This window comes from Martes martes, assembly GCF_963455335.1.
Source record: "Martes martes genome assembly, chromosome: 5".
Lineage (NCBI taxonomy): Eukaryota > Metazoa > Chordata > Mammalia > Carnivora > Mustelidae > Martes > Martes martes.
This window is the reverse complement of record NC_137892.1, coordinates 95286680-95310710: the sequence shown is the minus strand read 5'-3', so window position 1 is coordinate 95310710 and position 24031 is coordinate 95286680. Positions and strand designations below refer to the sequence as shown.

Here is a 24031-nt window from a genome sequence, read left to right as displayed (position 1 = left end):
GAAAAACTCTGTGGAAGTTAGACTCTTCTTTGCCACTGATTCTGTTATGACTAAACTGTATGACTAAAAAAGAATAGGATTCCTATTTCCTGTACTTCTCTAGGGATACCTTATAAGAGAATAGTAAAAATAATTAGAATTTGCTTAAATGTCCTTACCCTCAAAAGGAATTAAGAGCTCATCTTAAGACAGCAAAGACATAATAGATGCTTAAGCTTGTGAGCACAAATGATGAGTTTTATTTAATTGCCAAGTGTTGCAATCTATGTACACTTTTCTGTTCCACATTTTTTTACTGCTAAAAATATCCTCATGGAGATGACCAACATTGTAACATGTGTCTAATTATTTATTAAATTTACCTGTCAATTGATATATTCTGTATAGAGTCTTTGAAATGATGTTTTGAGAATTAATTTACAATCACTGAAAGGAGATGGTTCTAAAAAACATACACGGAATTACAGTCTCCTTAAACTTGGAATATTTATTACATATATTTCAACATTTAAATAGAAGCCCATTTTCAAAAGCAATTTTCTACTACTTTCTCATAAAAATATAAAAAGGGACAACATTCATATTTTTAAAAACCCATATTTAGCCCAAATCAGGATTTTTCTACAAATGATACCTCTTTCCAAAAAGCTTAAAAGACATCACAGAATGATGTCATGCGAAACTAAGTAATTTCACCACAGCAGAGTATTTTACTTTTAAGAAACATTGTGCAGTATTTCTCTTTAATCTTACATGCTACATTTCAACTGTGTATATGGTATGTAAACACACCAGATTAATCCAAGTCATTCATATTTATGTAGTAGAGTGTCAGATATGACCAGTTGCCATGTAAACCATCAATACCACGATTGCAAAAATGATAAAAGGCAATCCTTATGAAAGCTTAGAAAAGCTTAATAAAAGGCAACCAACATCACCCTAATTTTCTGTTAAAATTACCTCTCTTCCTAACTTTCTTTTCCTCTCCTACCTTTTATAGCATAACACACAATGATATTTATATCACTTTTACCTTAAGTTAGGCTTTCAAATGACTCTTTTCTGATACACAGCATTTATCAAAAGGCACCAAGATTAGACTGCCAAGTAGTTTCAGAAGTTTGGTTCCTTTTTAGGTTCCTCCAGATTGATTTTCTCAGAAAAGAGTAACTTTACAGGACACCTGGGTGCCTTATTCAGTTAAGCATCCGACTCTTGATCTCAGCGCAGATCTTGATCTCAGGGTTGTGAGTTCAAACCCCACACTGGGCTCCACGCTGGGTGTGGAGCCTACTTGAAAAAAAAAAAAAAAAAGAGTAACTCTAAGAACCAGAAGAAAATGAGTAATATAACACAATAACTTGACATTTGTACCATCCAAAAGGTATAAATATATTAATAGGTTCCTTGAGCTTTTCATTTAGGACAAGAACTCCGAACATAAACATAGAAAGAGGGCACAGTTATTAAGAGGAACACTCTTAATCTTATAGTAACAATGTATTAAATCTTATATAATAACACACAGCCAAAAGCTTTAGAAATTCACTGCCAGATATTCTGATGCATTATCCTGAAAACACATCTGATACATAGCACTAACATATAACAAAGTATGGCATTTATTTCACAGGGAGAAAAGTTAAGTTTCATCCCAAAAACAGACCTACTGGATTCAGCTTTGATTAAGTTTTACAGATATATATTAAAGATAAAAAAGAAAAACAAGATTTACCCTGAAAATAAAAAAAGTCTTATACATATGTATAATCCATTATTAATATTCTTTATGCTCTTATGATGTAAAACACTTAGAAACTTTTAAACTCCAGAAATGCTGATCGGTTAATCTATTTGGCCTTAACATATTCTAAATTCCCTTTCGAGAATCACATTGTTTGCAGACCAGCAGTCCAATAGTGATGGAGCAATTCTATTTCTTTTTCTTTTTCTTTGGTGGCTCATCTTCAGAGCTACTCTCTGTGCTGGTGCTGCTGCTACTGGAAGAGCTGGAATCTGAGTCTGAATCGGAGGACGAGGAAGAGCTTGTGGAGGAGGATGAAGATGATGAACTGGAGGAGCTTTCATCTGTGTCACTGTCCTCCGAGGAGGATGAGGTAGATGTTTCTTCACTCTCCGATGAAGAATCACTGGCTGAACTGTCACTGCTGTTGCTACTGGAACTGGTTACACTCTTAGACCTAGTAGACAATGAGTAGTTAGATGCACGGGAAGCTGACGTTTAACAGAATAGTTAAAAGCAAGTGCACAGGGAAACTCCGTGCACACACTGCAGCTCTACTGCGTGGAACCGCTGGATCTGCTGTGCTGGGGATTGCATAAGTGGAGAAGTCCCGCGGCAACCACAACGTCTTTTACTTTAGCAATTAAACTCTCCTGGACAGAGTTCAAGATCACTGTTCCTACTCTATTATGCTCTAGAACAAATAATGTTAGAATAAAGTTGCAGTGTAACACCTGGGTTTACTGAAACCTCAGGCAGCATGGTAAATGTTTCATAATCTTTACTCTAAACCAGACAGAGCTGGTCAACAATTTTTTTTTTTACCAGTCTAAGAATATTTCTTATTCTAATGTAATAAGAGAGATTTTTAAGAGAAATTATTTACTATTTCCAGGTATAAAGCCTATGAGAAGTTGGAGAAAAAGGAGAAATGAAGGTAGTATGTTCCAGTTAGGTAAAGAGAAGAACATATCAGGAAAAAAGGATGATACTGAATCATGAATTACAAACAAGAGACTTTAGGTCTACTTTATTATTATTATTATCACTATTACTTTTAAATTTTTCTTCCCATCCCTCCCCCTAGTATTATTTATTATACATAAAAAACTCCTAAAGCCACACATACCTTTTTTTCTTAGTCTTCCTTTCTACGTTAGTTTCTCCGATGCTGATAAATATGAGGGGGGAAAAGCTCCTGTTAATAGAGTGATTATACACAGCTCAGACAAACCCTTCAGCTAGCCTCCAAAGTGTCTTACATTGGAGAAACACTTTGTCTTTCACGACATGTACAGAGCCCACCATTTCTTGTTAGAACCTGCACCCCTTCTGAGTTACCATTACCAGTATTCCTATACAATTGATTAAAACAATACAAAGGGATACCTAGATGGCTTAGTCAGTTAAGCATCTGCCTTTGGCTCAGGTCACAATCCCAGGGACCTGGGATCAAGTCCCGCATTGGGCTCCCTGCTCAGCAAGGAGCCTGCTTCTCCCTCTGCCTGCCATTCTCCTTGCTTGTGTGTGCCCACCCTCCCCCAACCCTTTCTGACAGATAAATAAAATCTTTAAAATAAAATAAAACAGTATAGAAATACAGTACAAATTTTAATAATTATTACACATCAAAGTAAATTTACTGGAAACACATCTCTTAATGATATTGTTTTTCTAGTTTATGTATCCCTGGATCTTATTGCTAGGTTGTGACAAGGTTCAGTATTAATTCAATTCCTGTACTTAATTTTTATAGATTTAATCTAAGAAACTTTCTTAACCTAAACAGGTAGATTGAAATAGAGTTTTGTTGTAGGAGTGTCACTGTTTGAATATCTTCAGTGATGGGGTCCACTAGTCACAAAGATGTATGATTAAAAATACTTTTATTTATTTTTATTTTTAATTATTATTATTATTATTTTGGGGGGAGGGGAGAGGGAAAGAATCTTTTTTTAAAAAAGATTATTTATTTATTTATTTATTTGACAGACAGAGATCACAAGCAGGCAGAGAGGCAGACAGAGAGAGAGGAGGAAGCAGGTTCCCCGCAGAGCAGAGAGCCTGATGTGGGGCTCGATCCCAGGACCCTGGGATCATGACCCAAGCCGAAGGAAGAGGCTTTAACCCACTGAGCCACCCAGGCACCCCGGAGAGAAAGAATCTTAAGCAGGCTTTATACCTAGTATGGAGCCCAATGCAGGGCTCGATCTTAAGACCCTCAGATCATGACTTCAGCTGAAATCAAGAGCCAGATGCTTGGCTGACTGAGCCACCCAGTCGTCCCTAAAAAATACTTTTAAATTGGTAGCCCAATTAGATCCTTTTTCAATTTTGCTGGGGAAAAAAATTACAAAAGAATTTGCTCCTGGGGCGCCTGGGTGGCTCAGTGGGTTAAAGCCTCTGCCTTTGGCTCCGGTCAGGATCTCAGGGTCCTGGGATCGAGCCCTGCATCTGGCTCTCTGCTCAGCAGGGAGCCTGCTTCCCTTTCACTCTCTGCCTGCCTCTCTGCTTACTTGTGATCCCTGTCTGTCAAATAAATAAATAAACTCTTTAAAAAATATATTTGAAAAAAAAAAAAAAGAATTTGTTCCTGGGACACCTGGGTGGCCCAGTCAGTTAAGTGTCTGCCTTCAGCTCAGGTCATAATCCCAGGGTCCTGTGATCGAGTCCTGCGTCACGCTTCTTGATCAGCAGGGAGCCTGCTTCTCCCACTGTCTGTGCTCCCCCTACTTGTGTGTTCTCTCTCTCTGACAAATAAATAAATAAAATCTTTAAAAAAAATTGCTCCCAATAATTAGAGCTATCCACTTTCTTAGTACAAACACCGGTATTTTGAAAAACATCTAGGTTTCTACACAGGAGAAAAGGGGAAGTAGAAAAGGAGAATGAGCAGTCAAGTTCTTATACAAATTTATTTTTGGAAAAATTATATATGAAAGTTGATGACTTAGAAATTGATTACCTATCTATTCCTGCATAACCTTTGAAGAGCCATCACGTCCACTAACTGTGAGACTACTGCCTTGCAAGTTCCCATGTTTCAGACACTATTATACAGCTAATGTCCTTATGAAGATGCTGCTTCTGATCTGTAGCACTGAGCACACCTGGCATCTTCCTCTTTCACTTTCTCAAACATGTTTACTTACTTAATTCATAGCAAGCTTTATTTAAGGGGTGCCTGGGTGGTTCAGTCAGTTAGGCATCTGCTTTCAGCTCAGGTCATGATCCTGAGGTCCCGGGATCAAGTCCCGCAATGGGATCCCTCTTTGGTGGGATGCCTGCTTCTGCACCCTCTCCTCCCAGCTCCTGCTCCCTCTTCCTATCTCTGTCTCTCTCTCTCACATAAATAAATAAAATCTTAAAAAAAAAAAAAAAAAAGCTTTATTTAGGGGCACCTGAGTGGCTCAGTCAGTTAAACGTCTGCCTTCAGCTCAGGTCATAATCCCAGGGTCCTGGGATCCAGTCCCACATCAGGCTCCCCGCTCAGTGGGAAGCCTGCTTCTCCCTCCCGCTGCTTGTGCACTCTCTCTCTCTCAAATAAATAAAATCTTTAAAAAGGGGGGGGGGCTTTATTCAAAGGACACAAAAGAGTAAATAACAAATTTCCAGTTACCCTCCTATCCAGTTCTCCTAGAAAGGAGCCACTGTTACGGATCATTTCTTTTTCCAAAAAAATTCTGTTATTCCTTTCCTTCTTTTTTAACATAAATGACTGCATATTATATATACTGTTCTCCATGTAGTTTATAGCCTTAGTTTAAGTATCTTGGATACTTGTCTTGGATATCTTTCCACATTAGCTCTGAGAAAATAAAGGGAACAGCATCTAAAATGGACTTGGGCAGCCTGGAATGGGGAGTTGGCACACACTACCCCTCCTCATCAGCAGCCGACCCCCACACAGAGGGCAGCACTTTGTTCTCAACAGGAAGAAGCTTATTTTACTATCTCAGCAGGAGGAAGGAAAATTTTCTTCTTGCCTTGCAATACAACAGCCCATGAGAAATTGCCCCAGTTGTCCAATGAGAAGCTTACACTCTCACTCTCCCCCAGCTGACATTTGTTTCAAACAGCTCTTCCCAATTTCCTCTTTTCCTCGATAAAAGCAGCCCCTGTCCTTTGTTCTCTGGACTTGCCCATGGTTTGCCACAGTTTTCTTGTCCTGGATTGCAATTCCCCTGGTATTCCCCAATAAACTCATTTTGCTGGTAGAATAACTGGCTACTTTATCTTTATGGTTGACAGCTCATATCATCTACCTCCTGGTATTCTGCTGCCACTTCACTAGCAGCTGAGTCAACAAAGCAAAGTGATTAAGAGCAACAGTTTAATCTTTCCACTTACTGGCTGTGTGACACTGATGAGTAACTCAACTTCTCTAGGCCCTAGTTTCTTCACATGTAAAATGGGGAGAATAGTACCTACCTTAATGGTATAGAGGTGAAGCTTAACTAAGCTAATACTTGTGAAGAGCTTAATACAGTGCATGGCACATTGGAAGGACTCATTAAACATTAGCTAATATTATAACTGAAATCTGGATAACCACCAAGATACCTTTAGTCACTTCATAAATTCTATCAATTAAAAATATTCCTTTGGATACCACAGGTCAACATACCTTTGTTGTAATAATAATAATCTGTTTTCTTTTTCTTTTAAAGCTTTTTTTAGTTCTGCTGTTCTTGATGGCCTATGTAGGTATTTTCTTTTTCCTGTACATTCATAAGTCCAATGTCCAAATTCCAAGCATTTCTGACATCTTACATGTTGTTTATTTGCCTCACTGCGGAGCAGAAAGAAAAAAAAAAGAATACAGGTCTTAAAATTTTGACTTGACATTTTCTACCCCGAAAAGTATAAATAATATGAACATTTTTAGGTCAAAAATAAACATAATTTTACACTTTAAATTGTTTACTATGTTAGATTTAGTCACAAGGCAATATAGTAGTCAAGAACATGGACCTTGAGAGTTAGACCGAACTAAGTTCAAATCTTTATTTCCTAATTCCATTCCAGTAACGGCAGACTAGGTAACTAAAACCAACTCCTCAGATCGGAAATAGAAAAAAACATTCAAAACATTTTTAACAATCTGCCTGAGGTATCAAAGAACTAACAATGGGGTAAAGAACAACCAAGCCAAGATATGAAAGAAAATGGAAATCCAGAGTAGTCAGCTCTGTATTTAAGCTAATTCTTGCACTGGAAGTGTTTGCCCAACTCAACAGGGTAAACCTCACTTACAACAAGTTAGGGAGACGAACTACGTATCCAGCATTAGGTCTCTGAAGAGTCATACCCTAAGAATAAACCAAATGTATATGGAATACAGCCCAGCTTTTAGTCATCTAGGAGACTAAAAAAAAAATCTTAATCCCTCAACCCTGATACTGGACTCAGATGCAACGAGTTAAAGACAAACATGAAAGAACTGGGAAGGAAAAAACAAAATGGTCATTCCTCACTTATGACTTATTATGTACATGCAAATCCAAAATAATCTACAGGCAAAAATATTTTGAAATAATTAGAATTCATAAGTTCAGCAAGATTTTAGATTGGGGTGGGAAAATGTAAAGAGTCAGATAGTAAAAGTTTCAGGCTTCACTGATCAGGAGGCAAAATTGAGGATATTATGTAGGTACTTACATGATAAGAGAGAAAACACAATTCCACAGATATTTTATTAATACAAATATTTCACAGAAAAGAGATTTAAAGGATGCAATTCTTTTGTAGAACATTCTTTTGTAGAACATTCCACTCATTTGAGGTTGAAAGTTCATGTTTCCTATCAAATTAATCATATACATACACATGTAATTAACATCCTTAACCCACAAGCCCACAAGAACAAGCATCAAGTAGGATTCAGTAGACAACTGTTTGCTGAGCTCTGTATTAGATATAAGGTAAACACATAAAAATCAATAGAATTTCTATATAATGAAAACATTTAAAATGAAATTTTAAAAAGTGATATTTGTTATTTCCTAAATAATATCAAATACCTAGAAACACATCAAAGAAAATATGTACAAGACTTCTATGCACAATATAAACATTACTAAGAGAAATTAAACATCTAAGTATGTAGCCACATAGAAAAATATACCATGTTCATAGACTGGAAAACACAGTAATTGTAAAAATGTCCATTCTCCACAAACTGATCTACAGATCTATGATCTATAGATTCAACACAATGCCAATCAAAATACAAACAAGTTTTTGTTTATTTGTTTGTTCTGTTAACAAACTTATTCTAAAATGTATATGGAAATTCAAAAGGCCAATAGCCAAAATACCCTAGTAAAGGAACAAGTGGGGAAGCCTTGGGTTAAAAACTGACTTATGGTAAAGCTGTAACAACTAAGAATGTGAAATTCGAGCAAAGGTACACAAACCAATGAACAGAACAGAATGTCCAGAAATGGACTAATGTATATATGAACGCATGATTTATGACCACCATGACACTGGAGAGCAGTGGGGGAAAGGACATATTAATGGTGCAGGGACAACTGATTTGCATATGGAAAAAATTACAACTAAACTCTACTCTTGGGGCACCTGGGTGGCTTGGTTGAGTGTCCAGTTCTTGATTTCTGCTCAGGTCATGAACTCAGGGTTCTGCGATCAAATCCTGCATTGGCCTACATACTCAGTGGAGAGTCGGCTTGAGGATTCTCTATCTCCCTTTGCCCCTCCACCTGCTCATATTGTCTCTCTCTCAACTAAGTAAATAATTCTTTTTTTTTTTTTAAGATTATTTATTTATTTATTTATTTGACAGACAGAGGGGTGGGGGGAAGCAGGCTCCCTGAAGAGCAGAGAACCTGATGTGGGGCTCGATCCCAGGACCCTGGGATCATGACCTGAGCTGAAGGCAGAGGCTTAACCCGCTGAGCCACCCAGGCGCCCCTAAGTAAATAATTCTTTATTAAAAAAAGAAAATAGGGGCACCTGGGTGGCTCAGTGGGTTAAGCTTCTGCCTTCGGCTCAGGTCCTGATCTCAGGGTCCTGGGATCGAGCCCCGCATTGGGCTCTCTGCTCAGCAGGGAGGCTGCTTCCCCCTCTCTCTGCCTGCTTGTGATCTCTCTCTATAAAATAAATAAAATTAAAAAAAAATAAAAAAAGAGGGGGCACCTGGATGGCTCAGTGGGTTAGAGCCTCTGCCTTCGGCTCAGGTCATGGTCCCAGGGTCCTGGAATCGAGCCCCACATCGGGCTCTCTGCTCAGCAGGGAGCCTGCTTCCTCCTCTCTCTGCCTGCCTCTCTGCCTACTTGTGATCTCTGTCTGTCAAATAAATAAATAAAATCTTAAAAAAAAAAAAAAGGGGTGCCTGGGTGGCGCAGTGGGTTAAAGCCTCTGCCTTCGGCTCAGGTCATGATATCAGGGTCCTGGGATCGAGCCCCGCATTGGGCTCTCTACTCAGCAGGGAGCCTGCTTCCCTTCCTCTCTCTTTCTCTGCCTGCCTCTCTGCCTACTTGTGATCGCTGTCAAATCTAATTAAAAAAAAATATTAAAAAAAAAAAAAGAAAACCTCTACTCTCCACCATATGCAAACATTGATTACAGACTGCTCAAGTAATAAATGTCTTAGATGGTGGTATTAAAAACAAGTGACATGGGGGTATCTGGCTGACTCAGCTGGAAGAGCATGATCTTGAGATCGTGAGTTTCAGCCCCATGTTGGGTATAGACATCACTTAAAAATAAATAAACTAAAAAAAAAAAAAAAACCTAAAAGAAAATAAAAAAATAAATAAACTTACAAATAAACAGTGACAGGGGCCCCTGACTGGTTCAGGTGGTAGGGCATATGACTCTTGTTCTCAGGGCTGTGGATTTGAGCCTGACACTCAGTGTACAGATTGCTTAAAAATAAAATCTTAAAAATAAAATGACATATTTGACTTAAGAATTCTTAAAAAACAAAACCAAAATACTAATAATCATAAAAAAATGACTGTTAAGTTAGACTATGCTAAAATTAGGAATTTCTTTTCATTGAGGCACCTGGGTAGTTTGGTTGGTTAAGTATCTGGCTCTTGATTTCAGCTCAGGTCATGATCTCAGGGTTTTGAGATCAAGCCCCGTGTCAGGGCCTGCACTTGGTATGGAGCCTGCTTAGGATTCTCTCTCTCTTCCTCCTTCTCTTAAAAAAGAAAGCAAGAAAGAATTTCTGTTCATCAAAATACACTATGAAGAGAGTAAGAAGGGAAGCCAAGAGGTTGGAGAAGGTTTTACAAATCAGTAAGAACATGATGAATCATAAAAAATAAGATGAAATGGAAAATGGAAAGACTGGACAAAAATGGGCCTGGGAAACACAAGTTAACACTATACATACAAAAAGTTGTACTTTACTAATCAAAGAAAAACATATTAGAACCCCCAAAAAGGGGCATCTGGGTGGCTAAATCAACCAAGCATCCAACTCTTGATTTTGGCTCAGATCACTATCTCAGAGTCATGAGATCAACCCCCGAGTCAATCTCTGAGCTCACTGTGGAGTTTGCTTAAGACTTCTTCTCCCTCTCACTCTGTCCCTTCCAACTCCTGTATGCATGCTCTTTCTTTCTCTAAATAAATAAATAATTATTTAAAAAACAAAATAAAACCAAAAACCCAGAAGATACTACCTATCACACTCCAGAAAGACTGAAATTAAAAACTGGCAACAGCAGGGGCGCCTGGGTGGCTCAGTGGGTTAAAGCCTCTGCCTTCGGCTCAGGTCATGATCCCAGGGTCCTGGGATCGAGCCCCACATCGGGCTCTCTGCTATGCGGAGAACCTGCTTCCTCCTCTCTCTCTGCCTGCCTCTCTGCCTACTTGTGATCTGTCAAATAAATAAATAAAGTCTTAAAAAAAAAAAACAACTGGCAACAGCAAATGTTAGCAAGAATACACAGCAAGAGGAACACACATCCATTGTGGGGATGAACACAAACTGGTACAACCATTTTGAAAAAAATTTACCATAGTTGAAGAGAAGCACACTCTATGATTCAGCAATTCCACTTGTAGGTATTTATACAATAGAGATCAATGCAGTGCCGCCTAGGTGGCTTAGTTGGTTGATTTCAGCTCAGGTCATGATCTCAGGGGTGTGAGATGGAGCCTCCCAGTGAGCTCTGAGCTGGGCGTGGAGCCTGCTTAAGATTCCCTCTCTCCCTCCCCCTTTTCCCCTCCCAAACCATTGGTCTCCATCATGTGTGCATTACACACACACACACACACACACACACACACACAAAAAAAATTTAAAACAGAATCAATGCACAGCTATACCAGATAACATGTGTAAGAATATTATTCTTGAGCACCTGAGTGGCTCAGTTGGTTAAGTGTCTGCCTTCAGCTCAGGTCATGATCCCAGAGTCCTGGGATCAGGCCCCACATTGGGTTCTCTGCTCAGTAGGGAGCCTGCTTCCCCCTCTCTCTCTGCCTACTTGTGATCTCTCTCCCTCTGTCAAATAAATAAATAAAATCTTAAAAAAAAAAGAATATTATTCTTTATGTAGCTCTTCAAATTTCTGAAATAATTGTAATTTTTTTTAAAGATTTTCTTTATTTTATTTGACAGACAGAGAGCACAAGCAGGCAGAGAGAGAGGAGGGAAGCAGGCTCCCTGCTGAGCAGAGAGCCCGATGCGGGGCTCTATCCCAGAACCCTGGGATCATGACCTGAGCCGAAGGCAGGGGCTTTAACCCACTGAGTCACCCAGGTGCCCCTGAAATAATTGTAATCTTATAGAAAATATGCAAGTACAGTTCAAAGCACCATTTTTCCTGAACTATTTGTAAGTTGCCAACCTGATGACCCATCAACTCAAAATATTTCATTGCATATTTTCTATAAACCAGGATATTTTCCTGCATAACAATGTAACCATCAAAATCAAGAAATTAATATAGATATATTCCTACTATTTAATCTCCAGATCTCATTTATTTCATCAAATGTCCCAATAATGTTCCTTAGAGCAAAATCCAGTTCAGCATTCTGTTGCATTTGTCATGTTTCTTTAGTTTCCTTCTGTCTAATGAATTCATTAGTCGAGTCTTGTTTTTATGACCTTGGCAATTTTGAAGCTTACAGGCCAGTTATTTTGTAGAACGTGCTTCAATGTGAGTTGCTTTCAAACTCACTTAGGGGGCTCTCAGTAGGGAGCTGCGGTTCCCTTCCTCTTGACCTCTCCATAGGGCTGCTCACAACATGACTTCCCCCAGAGGGAGTGACCAAGACAACTTAAGAAATCAGTCTTTTATAACCTAATTTTGGAAATGACATACCATCACTTTTGCTGTATTCTACTGGTCGCACAGACCAACCCTAGTATAATGTGGGAGGAGACTATACAAGAGCCTGAATACCAGGAGGCAAGGATAATTGGGGGTCATCTTGGAGGTCAACTACCACATTGATATATCTCTACATGATCAGATTCAGGCTATGCACCTTTGGCAGGAATGAAATAGAAATGTGCTGTCCTTCTCACTGTATTGCTACCAGGTGACACAAGACTGTAATTCATCTTAATACTGTTGATATGCACTTTGATAACCCTTGATTAAGGAAGGTCTACCAGAGTTTGCATTGTAAAGTTACTTTTTGTCTTTTGTAATTGTGGTGGTTTTAAATTAATGTTCACATTAATTCTTTGATACTCTTCACTTCAAGAGGTGGAGCCCTAATCCCCTTCACCCTGAATGTGGCTTGGACTTAGTGTCTTAGTCTAACAGAATAAAGCAGAGTGATGGAGTGTGACTTCAAAGATTAAGTCATGGAGCTGCCATGTCAGGCAGACACTTAAGCAGCCTCTAGGGAGGCCCAGGTGGTGAACAACTGAGGCCTCCTGCCAATAGTCCTGTGAATGAGCCATCCTGGAGAAAGATGTTCCAGTCTTGGTGACGCCTTCAGATGACTGCAGACCCTGGCAACATCCTGACCAGGACAATAAGGGAGAACATGAGTTAGAACCCTCAGCTAAGGGGTACCTGGGTGGCTCAGTGGGTTAAAGCCTCTGCCTTCGGCTCAGGTCATGATCCCAGGGTCCTGGGATGGAGCCCCACATTGGGCTCTCTGCTCTTTGGGGAGCCTGCTTTCTCCTCTCTCTCTCTGCCTGCTCTCTGCCTGCTCTCTGCCTACTTGTGATCTCTGCCTGTCAAACAAATAAATAAAATCTTTAAAAGAAAGAAAGAACCCTCAGCTAAGTCACTCTTGGATTCCTGACCCACAGAAACTGAGATAATGTTGATTGTTAGAAGCTACTAAAAGTTTTGGGGTGATTTGTCAAACAACTCTAAGTGAAAATTAATATAACAATTAACAACTACTTTGTGGGTCGGTATTCGATATTATATAAATACCCAGCCCATTAAATTTTTAGTTCATTTATTCATCTATCAGTATGAACTCATATTTTTCTATTTTACTCCATGAATTTTATTCAATGAGTTATAGTCCCATTACCACCATTTATTTTGAATTGTCCTAGATATGGTCAGTGGAAAGGAATCCTTTTAAGCTATATTGTGTGTTCTTCTGACATGGCTCCATTTTGGGGGCACTTCCTTGCTTTCTGGTACAACAAAATATTTCATCTACTTTACCTGTCCCAGCCTGAAATCAGACTGATGGAGCCCTGATGATATTTAGAGTCACGTCCTCTTTCCACTTAGGCTCTAACACTTCTTATCAAATTACATGTTGCTTCCCCTATGTAGATGTTCTCTCCACTAGGGTGACAACTTATGCTAAATTGCTCCTGTGTGGACACGTTCCTCTCACCTGGCTTGGGATCTCACATCCCACACTAACCCTTCCCCTCAGTGGATGCCCTCCACAGCCTCCTGACACTGCAGATCACTTCACACACTTATGTGGATTCCCTTCTAAGGCCACTTTGGCCCTTACACTCCAATGCCAATTCAACCTTCTGCTTGAAAGCCTACTCTGCTCTACACTACTTAATGGCTTTAGGCATGACTTATGGAAGAAGGGAAGAGAAAATAACTGTAAGAATATTCGTAACAGCATAACCTGTAATATCCTCAAAACCAGAAATAACACTGAGATAGAATGGAAAATTTGTGGTACAGAATATAGCGAAATACTTCATAGTACTGAAAATGAACAAACTTCACAGTTTTAACTTACATGGATCTTACATCTAAGAAGACAGATTATGCAAAAGAATCCAAATTGTCTGATTCTGTGTAAGTTCAAAGACAGGCAAAATAAAACTCCAGTGCAGAGTAAGATGGTAAAAGCACAAAGAGAAGCAAGGGAACAATTACTATAAATGTTGGGTCACTGGTTGCCTTTGGGAAGGAGGGAGGAGGTCATAATTGGGAAGGGTCTTAAGGGCTACTGGTATATAGGCCATTTTATTACTTGACCTGAGGGATGTCACATGGAATGTTCCCTTTATAATAATTTGTTAAGTGGCATAGTTATGTTGTTTAAACTTTTTGTATATGTGTTATATTTCACAATAAAGATTTTTAAAAATCTTCTCTTTCACTACATAGCTATAGGCTCTTCAGCAAACTGATTTAGGAACCTTAGTTTCTCTTCTAAAAGACGTAGTAAATATCTACTTCACTAGGGTACTGTAAGAATTAGTTAAACCATAGCCACGGCTTATATTTACTCTGCCAGGACTTTAGCTAAGTATTAATCATGCATAATAACATCCAATCTCCATAACAACCCAGTGAGTTTGAAAGCACTATCCCCATTCTACAGATGAGGATGTGTATATATTATTGTCATTCTACATATTAGGCTAATCAATTGTCTGGAATAAGGATACATGGCACTTTAAGTTTTCTCATAACATGGTTGCACGATGAGATGCTAGGTTCTTAATGCTGACCTACAGCAGTCTCGTTTTTTTATCCTTAGTGAACACATAATTGGTATTCAGTAAATGTTTGTACAATGAATGACTGATGAAAAAGGCAAGTGTTTAAGAAAACATTATTTTGGATTGTGGGACAGGTTCTGTAATCCTGACAATTAATTTAGTTTTAGCATCTATCCAAAATTTAAACTAATCCTAATCTAAAAGAATGTTACAAGTAAAGAACTAAGACTATGTCAGTAGATACGGTATTAAAAGATAATAAAGAAGACTCAGCTTTTGTTTAGTAATAGTTCTTAAATTTCAGCAAGCAACTGCCAGAGCCATGATTATAATTTCAGACCTTATCTGAATATGTAATGTCAGAGCACTTTTAAGGGCATCAATAATAAAACACTCAATGGCCTTAATATTAGCTTTTGAGGCAAAAAGAACCACTAACATATTTAACATATACACAATTGTAAAACGCACCCCAGAAATAATTAATTCAGAAACATCAAAAATGTTTTTTACACCTGTAAAAGTGTAAAATCATGATTCTCATTCAAATACATATAAAACGAACACGGGTCAATCTAATCATTAATTAAAGGAACAAGTAAGATGGTATAACAGGTTCAAAAGAGAATTCAAAGAATACACATATATATGCAATCATGCTGAAATGAATTTACAGATAGCTAAAAACTAATTAATAGCCACATTGCAAGAATCAACTGTACTGTGTTTTTATGGGTAAGAATATTTTCTACCAGTATCCTATACCTTACAGTTTTAAAATAGCTCAAAGACAATGATGCACAGGCTCTCATAGAGTCACATAGCCAGGAAGAGTGGATTAGACAAGATACCTAGCAATCTTTGTTTTGAAATCCATTGCAAAGCCTTTCACAATATTTCCTAAAAATGAAACTATGATTGGTATGGAGGGAAGCCTCTCAGAATCAAGGAAATAAAGTCTTCTCCAACTCACAGGTTGTTTCCCCAATATTAAGAAACTTAATTTTTTAAAAATCTATTTTTTTTTAAATTTTATTTATTTATTTGACAGAGATCACAAGTAGGCAGAGAGGCAGGCAGAGAGAGACGAGAGGTAGGGTCCCCGCTGAGCAGAGAGCCTGATGCGGGGCTCGATCCCAGGACCCTGGGACCATGACCGGAGCTGAAGGCAGAGTCCTTAACACACTGAACCACCCTGGTGCCCCTCGATTTTATTTCTTTAAAGATTTATTTTAAAAAACGAGAGAGAGGGGCGCCTGGGTGGCTCAGTGGGTTGAGCCTCTGCCTTCGGCTCGGGTCGTGATCTCAGGGTCCTGGGATCGAGTCCCGCGTCGGGCTCTCTGCTTGGCGGGGAGCCTGTTTCCCCCTTCTCTCTGCCTGCTTCTCTGCCTACTTGCGATCTCTCTCTCTGTCAAATAAATAAAAATAAAAAAAATCTCAAACAAACAAACAAACAAAAACGAGAGAGAGAACATGAAAGCAAGTGGGGGGGGGGGTGACGGGCGGAGGGAGAGAAACTTTTAAGTGGATGCCCCACCTTGTGTAGAGCCCAATGTGGGGCTTGATCCCACAACCCATGAGATCATGACCTGAGCTGAAATCAAAAGTTGGAAGCTCAAATGGCTGAGTCCCTCAGGCAACCCAATACTAAAAAATTTACAATTTAAGATAAGTAAATAATTAAAATAAATAAATATAAATTTAAAAAGCAAATAAATAAACAAATTAAAAATATTATCCACCAGCACTATGGCGTTTTCTGTAGCTATAAATAGAATATTCACAAATATCTAAATTCCTTTATGACTGACATGTTCTAACCATTAATTAACCACTCCTAAAAACAGTGATCTTCCACAGGGAGTGCCTTATGAAGTAGACTTATAATTTCAAAATAAACAAGATCAGCATTTCTTTCTAACCATTTGGGTACCCTATTCACAATATTCCATTTCTATATCCTAAGCTAAAGCCCAAAGAAGTGTTCTAATGGGACAGGCTTTTTAAGTGAAATCACCTTAGTAAGACATGCCTGCCATAATGATGGTCTATTGTTGGCAGAGGTACAGAACAGGCACTTTGCATATGTTCTTAACTGCTGGGAAGAATATAAGTCGCACCAACTTTCTGAAGGGCCATTTGGAAACTACAAGAAAAATCTTGAAAATGTACATACACACACACAAAAAACAAATTAAAAAAAAAAAAAACCCCACCAACCCAAGACAGTATAAATGATGATTATCTATGTGGAAAATCCTTAGAAATCAAAAACAGAGCTAATAGAACTAATAAATGAATTTAGTAAAGTCATACAATACAAGATCAATATACAAAAGTCAACTGTATTTCCACATACTAGCAACGAACAACTGAAATAAAAAAAAATGCCACTACAATACTTAGATATAAATCTGATGAAAGTTGTTCAACATCTCTACACTTAATTATAAAACGTTGGGGAGGTAAGTTAAAAACCTTTAAAAAATGAGTACATTTTAACACACACATTCATGGGTCAGAAAACCTAAGACTGTTAAAGGATCCATTCTTGAAAAGCTGATCTATAGATTGAAAGCAATCCCACTGAAATCCAAGCAGTTTCTTTTGTGGAAATTGATAACTTGATTCTAAAATGCATAAAAAAATACAAATAATTTAAAATAGTTGCAAAAACTGTGAAAAAGAGCAAAATTGGAAGACATCACTTGATTTCAAGACTTACTACAAGGCTACAATTATCCGACAGTATCATGTTCACATAAATAAACAGATCAATGAAACAGAATAGAATCCACACACATGGACAGCTGTTTTGTGACAAAGGTGCAGAAGAAATTCAGTAGAGAAAAATTCAGTAGTCTTTTCAACTATTGGTACTGGAACAAAAGGACAAACTTCGAAAAAGTCTGCCAGTTTCCAAAAAGTTTTCTGAAAAAGCTACCGTGTGGTCAAGCAATCTACTCTTAGGTTATTTATCTAAGAAAAAGGGAAAACTGAAGGCACCTGGGTGGCTTTAAGCCTCTGCCTTCAGCTCAAGTCATGATCCCAGTGTCCTGGGATCGAGTCCTGTATTGGGCTCCCTGCTCAGTGGAGTTCTGGTTCTCCCTCTCCCTCTAAGCTTACCCCCCCACCCCAACCCGGGCTTAAGCCCTCTCTCTTCCTCTCAAAAATAAATAAAATACTTAAAAAACAAGAAGAAAAGGGAAAACTAAAGTTTACATGAAAAATTTTAGAAGACCATATGGGCAGGGCCCCTGGGTGGCTCAGCCACATTAAGTGCCTGACTCTTGATTTCAGCTCAAGTCATGATCACAGGATTGTGAGATTGAGCCCATGTAGGGCTTGGGGTGGGCATGGAGTCTGGTTAAGATTCTCTCTTCCTCTCCCTCTGCCCTCCCCCCACACTCTGGCATGAGCTGTCTCTCTCAAAACAAAACAAAACCAAACCCCAAACTATACACAAATGTTTATACCACTTTTATTAAAAATAACCCCAAACTGGAAACAATCAAAATGTCCTTCAAATAGCAAATGGGTCAACTGGTATAGCCATATGATGGGACACTGCTAGCAATAATTAAAAAAAGAAGAATGCACCATTAATACATACAAGAACTTCAGTGAATCTCAAAGGAATTAACTGAGTGAAAGATGCTGGACTCAAAAGGTTACACATTTATTCTATTCATACAACATTCTGGAAAAGGTAAAATTACAGGGACAGAATCTGGAAAAGGTAAAATTACAGGGACAGAAAAAAATCAGTGGTTTTCAGAGGGTGGGGTAAAGAGTTTACTTACAAAGGCTCGTGAAGAAATTTTTCATAATGAAATTGTTCTATATCTTGATTTTGGTGGTGGTTACATGACTACAGGTATCTGTCAGAATTCATAGAACTGTACATTAAAAAGAATACATTTCGGGGCCCTTGGCTGGCTCATTTGGTAGAGTATGCAACTCTCGATCTTGGGATTGTAAATTCAAGCTTCATGTTAGGTGGAAAGATTACTTAAAAATTAAAAAAAAAAAAATCTTAAAAAAAAAAAATAAAGACAGTGGCCCAGTTGGTTAAGCATCCAATTCATGATTTAGCTCAGGTCATGAATCCATGGTCATGAGATAGAGCCCCACACTGGGCTCCCTGCTCATTGGAGAGTCCGCTTCTTTCTCTCCCTCTCCTCTTCCCCTGCTTGTGTGCTCGCAAGTGTGTGCACATTCTCCCTCTCTGATAAACAAAATCTTAAAAAAAAATTCTCTCCCTCTGCACCCCCCCCGCCCCTGCTCGTGCATATGTGATCTGTCTCCCTCTCTCAAAAATAAATACATACAATGAATTTTGCTAAATGTAAATTAAACATCAGTAAACCTGATTTTAAAAAGTATTTAGTTGGGCGCCTGGGTGGCTCAGTGGGTTAAGCCTCTGCCTTCGGCTCAGGTCATGGTCTCAGGGTCCTGGGATGGAGGCCCACATTGGGCTCCTGCTCAGCAGTGAGCCTGCTTCCTCCTCTCTCTCTCTGCCTGCCTCTCTGCCTACTTGTGACCTCTGTCAAATAAATAAATAAATAAATAAAATCTTAAAAAAAAAAAACACCAAAAAACCATACCATCTTAAAAAAAAAAAAGTATACAGTTAACCCAGAAAAATGGATATATGCAAAAATTTAGTTGTATATTTATTATAGGAAGTACAAATGGTTTACAAGAGTAAACCTGTTGGAAGCTACACTAACAGTGAGCACAGCTTAATGTATAAACTTGGGGAATCACTATGCTGTGCAACCGAAACATAACACTGTGTATCAACTATACTGAAAAAAAAAAAAAAGTAGACCTAACTCTCCAACAGCAAAGGAAATGTTATTTCCACTACCATTTTCCAATAATAAAAAGTTATTGTTTATCCGTAAAGAACACTACGAGGCTATTTAAAGTATTAAAAATAGCCTGAAAGTTTATACATTAAAATGTAAAAATGATTACCTTTCGGATAGGGTTATAATATACTTTTTCATATCTGTATTCTCTAACTTTCCTATAATGAACATGGACTGCACGTGAAATCATAAAACAAATAGTAAAAGATGTTTTTCAAAGGAACATATAAACTAAGGAATATAGGAGAATGCTAAAGGCCTATAAGAGAAATATTTAAACCTAATATAAATAAATACCCTACCAAAATAAACTGAGGCTTATGAAAAGTATCAAGAACAACAAAAATTATTTTGTGTTTTAGTTACATTTAAAGCACAAAGAACCAAAAACAAGATAGGTTCATTATTTGGGGTGCTAGGCGAATACATCACCAATGTTAAGCTACAGGCTGAGAGTACAAGCAGGATTATTTTTATTTTGCTTTAGTCTTCACACAAACACAATGATATACAGAATGAGAAGAGTAGACCTGAACCCCAAGATAGTGAGGGGTGTTCACTCTGAATGTGTTTAACTCACAATGGCCCAAGTGACTGCTCCCCAACATACCAGAGATTTTCCAGGTGAGCTGACTATACTGCTGCTGGTAATCTGAGAGACACTGGCAAACAGGAGTGGTGCTGAAAGACTAGGAGTAGGCAAATGCAGTTTTGATTTTCAAAGTCGGGGGAAAGGAAGATTCCACAAACTAGACCAGTGAACTTGACATTCATTCCAGGCAGAATTCTCAATGGATTTATTAAATCCATTCAGAAAGAAAAGCCCTGATCACTAAGTATCAGATCATTACAGACTAATACCCTTACTGGCTTTTGGGAATTTGTATTTCAATCAGGCATCCTGGAAAGTCTTACAATATCCTTGTGAACAAAACAGAACAATTAGATAGATCAGTTGAACATCATGGACAAAAGACTACCTTTTTTTTTTTTAATTGAAGACTTTATTTATTTGACAGACAGAGAGAGACAGCATAAGCAGGGGGAGCTGTAGGCAGAGGGAGAGGGAGAAGCAGGCTCCCCGCAAAGCAGGGAGCCTGACTCGGGGCTTGATCCCAGGACCCTGGGATCATGACCTGACCCAAAGGCAGTTACTTAGCCAACTGAGCCACCCAGGTGCCCCATAACTGTTTAATGGCTTGAAGTAAAGGTACAGAGAGGTAACCAGTGATGGCCTGAATGATTGGTCCTGAGTTTGGACTTGTTCAACATTTTATAAATGACTTGGAGGGCACTGATGTGCCTATTTATCCAACCTGCAGCTGACACAAAGCTAAGAGGGAGGAGTAATACAAAGGATGACCAAATCAGGATCCAAAAAGGTCTTGACAGGCTAGAACTCAGTGTCAAATCTAACAAGATGAAATTTAACAAGGGTAAAATTAAGTCTGACTCTTAAATCCAGAAAACCAATACAAGTACCAAGACAGGGGAAGCCTGATTTGATGGTAATTCAAGTGGATAACACCTAGCATTTTTAATTGACTGAAATCACAGTTTAGGTCCAAAGCTAGGAAGTTAGAAGTGAGCAGGGCTTAAGCTTCATAAATATTTTCCTTTCAGTTCAACATAAACTTTTGATAGATATGAAAAATGTAACAGGCTACTTCAGGAGGTAAGTATGTCTTTCCTGGAGGTCCTCAAGCCAAAGTTAGATAATTCCCTTGGATGGTGAAGACACAGTACTGGAATCCAGTGGAAGGTTTAGCAGAAGAAATGACCCCACACAGTGCCAAGATTCTATAATCTACTCACATATAAGTAGATGTAATTACAATTTACAAACAGAAAGTAAGTTCTTTTCAATTGATATAAAGTTAACTCCCTGAAAGATCGGCTGAATAGGAATTTCAAATTTAGGCTCTCTCTCTTTTTTCTCTTTTATTTCCTCCCTTTCCTCTGTTAGTCTAAAGACTCTTACAAAGAACGATAACAGTACTTTCTCACTTCTCATAACTAACTTAAAAATAGTTTAAAACTTATTATGGAAGTAACACATGCTTTTTATAAATAAAACTAAAACTTTGTGATGAACATAAAATGAGAAGTAATGGCTCCTCTTCTACTCCCACCCCAAAATATTCCCCAAACTCTACCAGACTCCCCTAACTTCTGAAAGCTTCCTTCTCCAACTCCCTGAAGATTTACTCTGAATACCATGACTACTTTTATTATATGCCATTTGTTTTCTTGCCAACAAGACCAGAAGCTCCTAAAGCAAGATTTCTTTTACTTCTGTGTAGCTCATATACCAAATACAGGCATTCTATAGAAAAACAACATTGTTGAACTTTCTGATACTTTTGAAATGAGATATAGCAATATTCTTCAGATGCTTAAAGTCTTTCACTTCATATTTAAGTGGACATTGCTTGTTTTTGCCCTCCTAGTATTTATCATCTATCTAATCTAGTTATCTAGCTCATCATTGGTTTATAGAAATCCATCTGATCATGCTGGAAAAAGAATGCGATCTGACAATCAGAGCATCACAATCCCATAGACATGATTCAACCTACACAAATGAGATACCATTAAATTGAAGGTGAGAGGATATAAAGGACCAAAATACAGTGCAGCCATCTTGGGACCAACAGAATGAACCTAACCTATCCAAATATGGAACTAACACCCAAAAGAGCAAACCTGAGAGTAAGAGTCTCTGGTGACATAATCTAGCACACCTATTATGTATTATATTCACTTCATTCTTGACTTCTTGACTTATTCTCCTCCACCAGTATACTACCCTGACTCTCTAGGTCTTTATCCTCATGCTCAAGGAACTCTTTTCATTAGGTGTGAGAGGTAGAATCTGATGGAGAGAAGAAAAGGAAAGACAACAAAAAAGAGTAAAAAACAGAAATGTAAAAAGAAACATACACATATATATGCAAGCAGACTAGGAGTGATATATCATGGACTTGCAAATGGTAACAGCATGAAATGCTAAGAGAACGATTGTTCAGGTGTGCAGGTTGGTAGAAGAAAAAGGACTTTAGGGGAAAGGGACATGTGGGATGATTATCTCCATTACACATCCATGGTAAACCTCTTGTGCCACTCTCTCTTGGTCACTAACCACAATGGCCAGCTTTCAGTTTTTAAAAACTAAAGATCTTGGGGAGCCTAGGTAGCTCAGTCAGTCATGCAGAGGACTGGATTTCAGTTCAGGTCATTATCTCAAGGTTGGGGACCAAGCCCCAGTTTGGGCTCAAATCTGTAGCCTGTTTAAGATTCTCTCTCCCCTCCCCCTGCCTCTCTTAAAAAACCCAAAAAATTAAAGTTCTTTCCTGTCTGAAGGTAATTATGCCACTGTCTGATGCGCTTTCCCCAAATCCTCTCATGATTGGCTCTTTTCTCACACTTCAATCTCTGTTCAAATGCCACCACTTCAGAGATGCCTTTCCAGTCCAACCAATCTAACCTGGGCCTTTCTTTCCATCACCTCTTAATTCCTTCAAAGCTCTTAACACCAACTCTATTTACTTAAAATGTTTAGTTTATCGACTCTACCAACGGAATGTAAGTTTCCTGAAAGCAGGGATTCCTGTCTTGAGTACTTCTTTTTCTTTGTACCCAAATTCTAGCAGAGAGCGAGACAGTTAATAAATTATTATTTACTGAAGAGAACGAGCGGTAGAAAGTGAGAAAACTTGGGAGGAAAGTCGGTGTTATAATCAGGCTGTTCCTAGGGAAGGAGATAGGAAGGGGACAGGAAAAGCCAGCTGCGCGGGAGACTGCACAGGGAGCTGAAGGCTTACGTCGTTGAGAGTGGAAGGTGTCGGATCTGGGCTTCAGGCTTCCCTTGGCCACCCGTAGGGTGGGCGGCTGGGTGGGCAAAGGGGCATACGCCACTTAGTGCCCAACTTCTGGGCGTCCGCTGTGCGACAAGCAAACGCTAGGCTCTCTTCAGAACCCCCCAATTCCCACCCCATAACCTAGGTCCCGCCCCGTGGACCTTACGCAGTCGTCTTCCACGCAATCACTAGCCCGTGGACACCAAAGTTACCACCCGGGCCGAGCCCCTGTGGAGCAGCAACAAGTGAGAAAAGACCACCCTCCGCCCGTCCACACAGAAGTTCCCATACCTGCCCCCCATCCCCGCCCGGGCTCACCCGCCGGCTGACGCGCTTCTCCCCGCCCCCAGCCCGCCCCGCGGCCCTACTTGGGCCCTTACTTACGCTTGTCTCCGAGCTATGAGCCGATGCATGGGAGTCGCCATCTTAGCGCGGCTGAAGACTGCCGCGCTGGGTTTTGGGAAACTCCTCGGAAGGGGCGGGGACTTCGAACCCCGCGTCCGCCTGCCTGGGCGGAGCCAGGGCGGCCTGGAGGGCTTCTGGGGCAACTTTTGGGGTAAGCAGTGGGTGGGTAGGCGGTATGTCTTGTTTCCTGTGTGTGTCTGTAGTTCAAGAAAGAGGGATGAGGCCGGTTGTCTCACATGAATGGGCTTTT

The 24031-nt window shown here is 39.2% G+C and overlaps 1 protein-coding gene across 1 annotated transcript; it reads right to left on the bottom strand.

Moving 5' to 3' along the window:
* Positions 1 to 217: 217 nt before the first annotated feature.
* Positions 218 to 23832, bottom strand: ZCCHC10 (zinc finger CCHC-type containing 10). Its single transcript, XM_080803366.1, has 4 exons — positions 23761 to 23832; positions 6375 to 6539; positions 2877 to 2918; positions 218 to 2204 (listed from the first exon to the last, which is right to left on the bottom strand). The coding sequence occupies exons 1-4, from the start codon at positions 23799 to 23801 to the stop codon at positions 1937 to 1939; spliced, it is 516 nt and encodes a 171-aa protein (XP_080659492.1). The 5' UTR covers positions 23802 to 23832; the 3' UTR covers positions 218 to 1936.
* Positions 23833 to 24031: the final 199 nt, after the last annotated feature.

Coding starts and splice junctions, on each gene's coding strand:
- ZCCHC10 (XM_080803366.1), bottom strand. CDS start 23,801: ATGGCGACTCCCATGCATCGGCTCATAGCTCGGAGACAAGC. Junction 2,919..6,374: donor TTATTATTATTACAACAAAG/GTATGTTGACCT, acceptor CATATTTATCAG/CATCGGAGAAACTAACGTAG. Junction 2,205..2,876: donor AGGAAGACTAAGAAAAAAAG/GTATGTGTGGCT, acceptor ATTGTCTACTAG/GTCTAAGAGTGTAACCAGTT.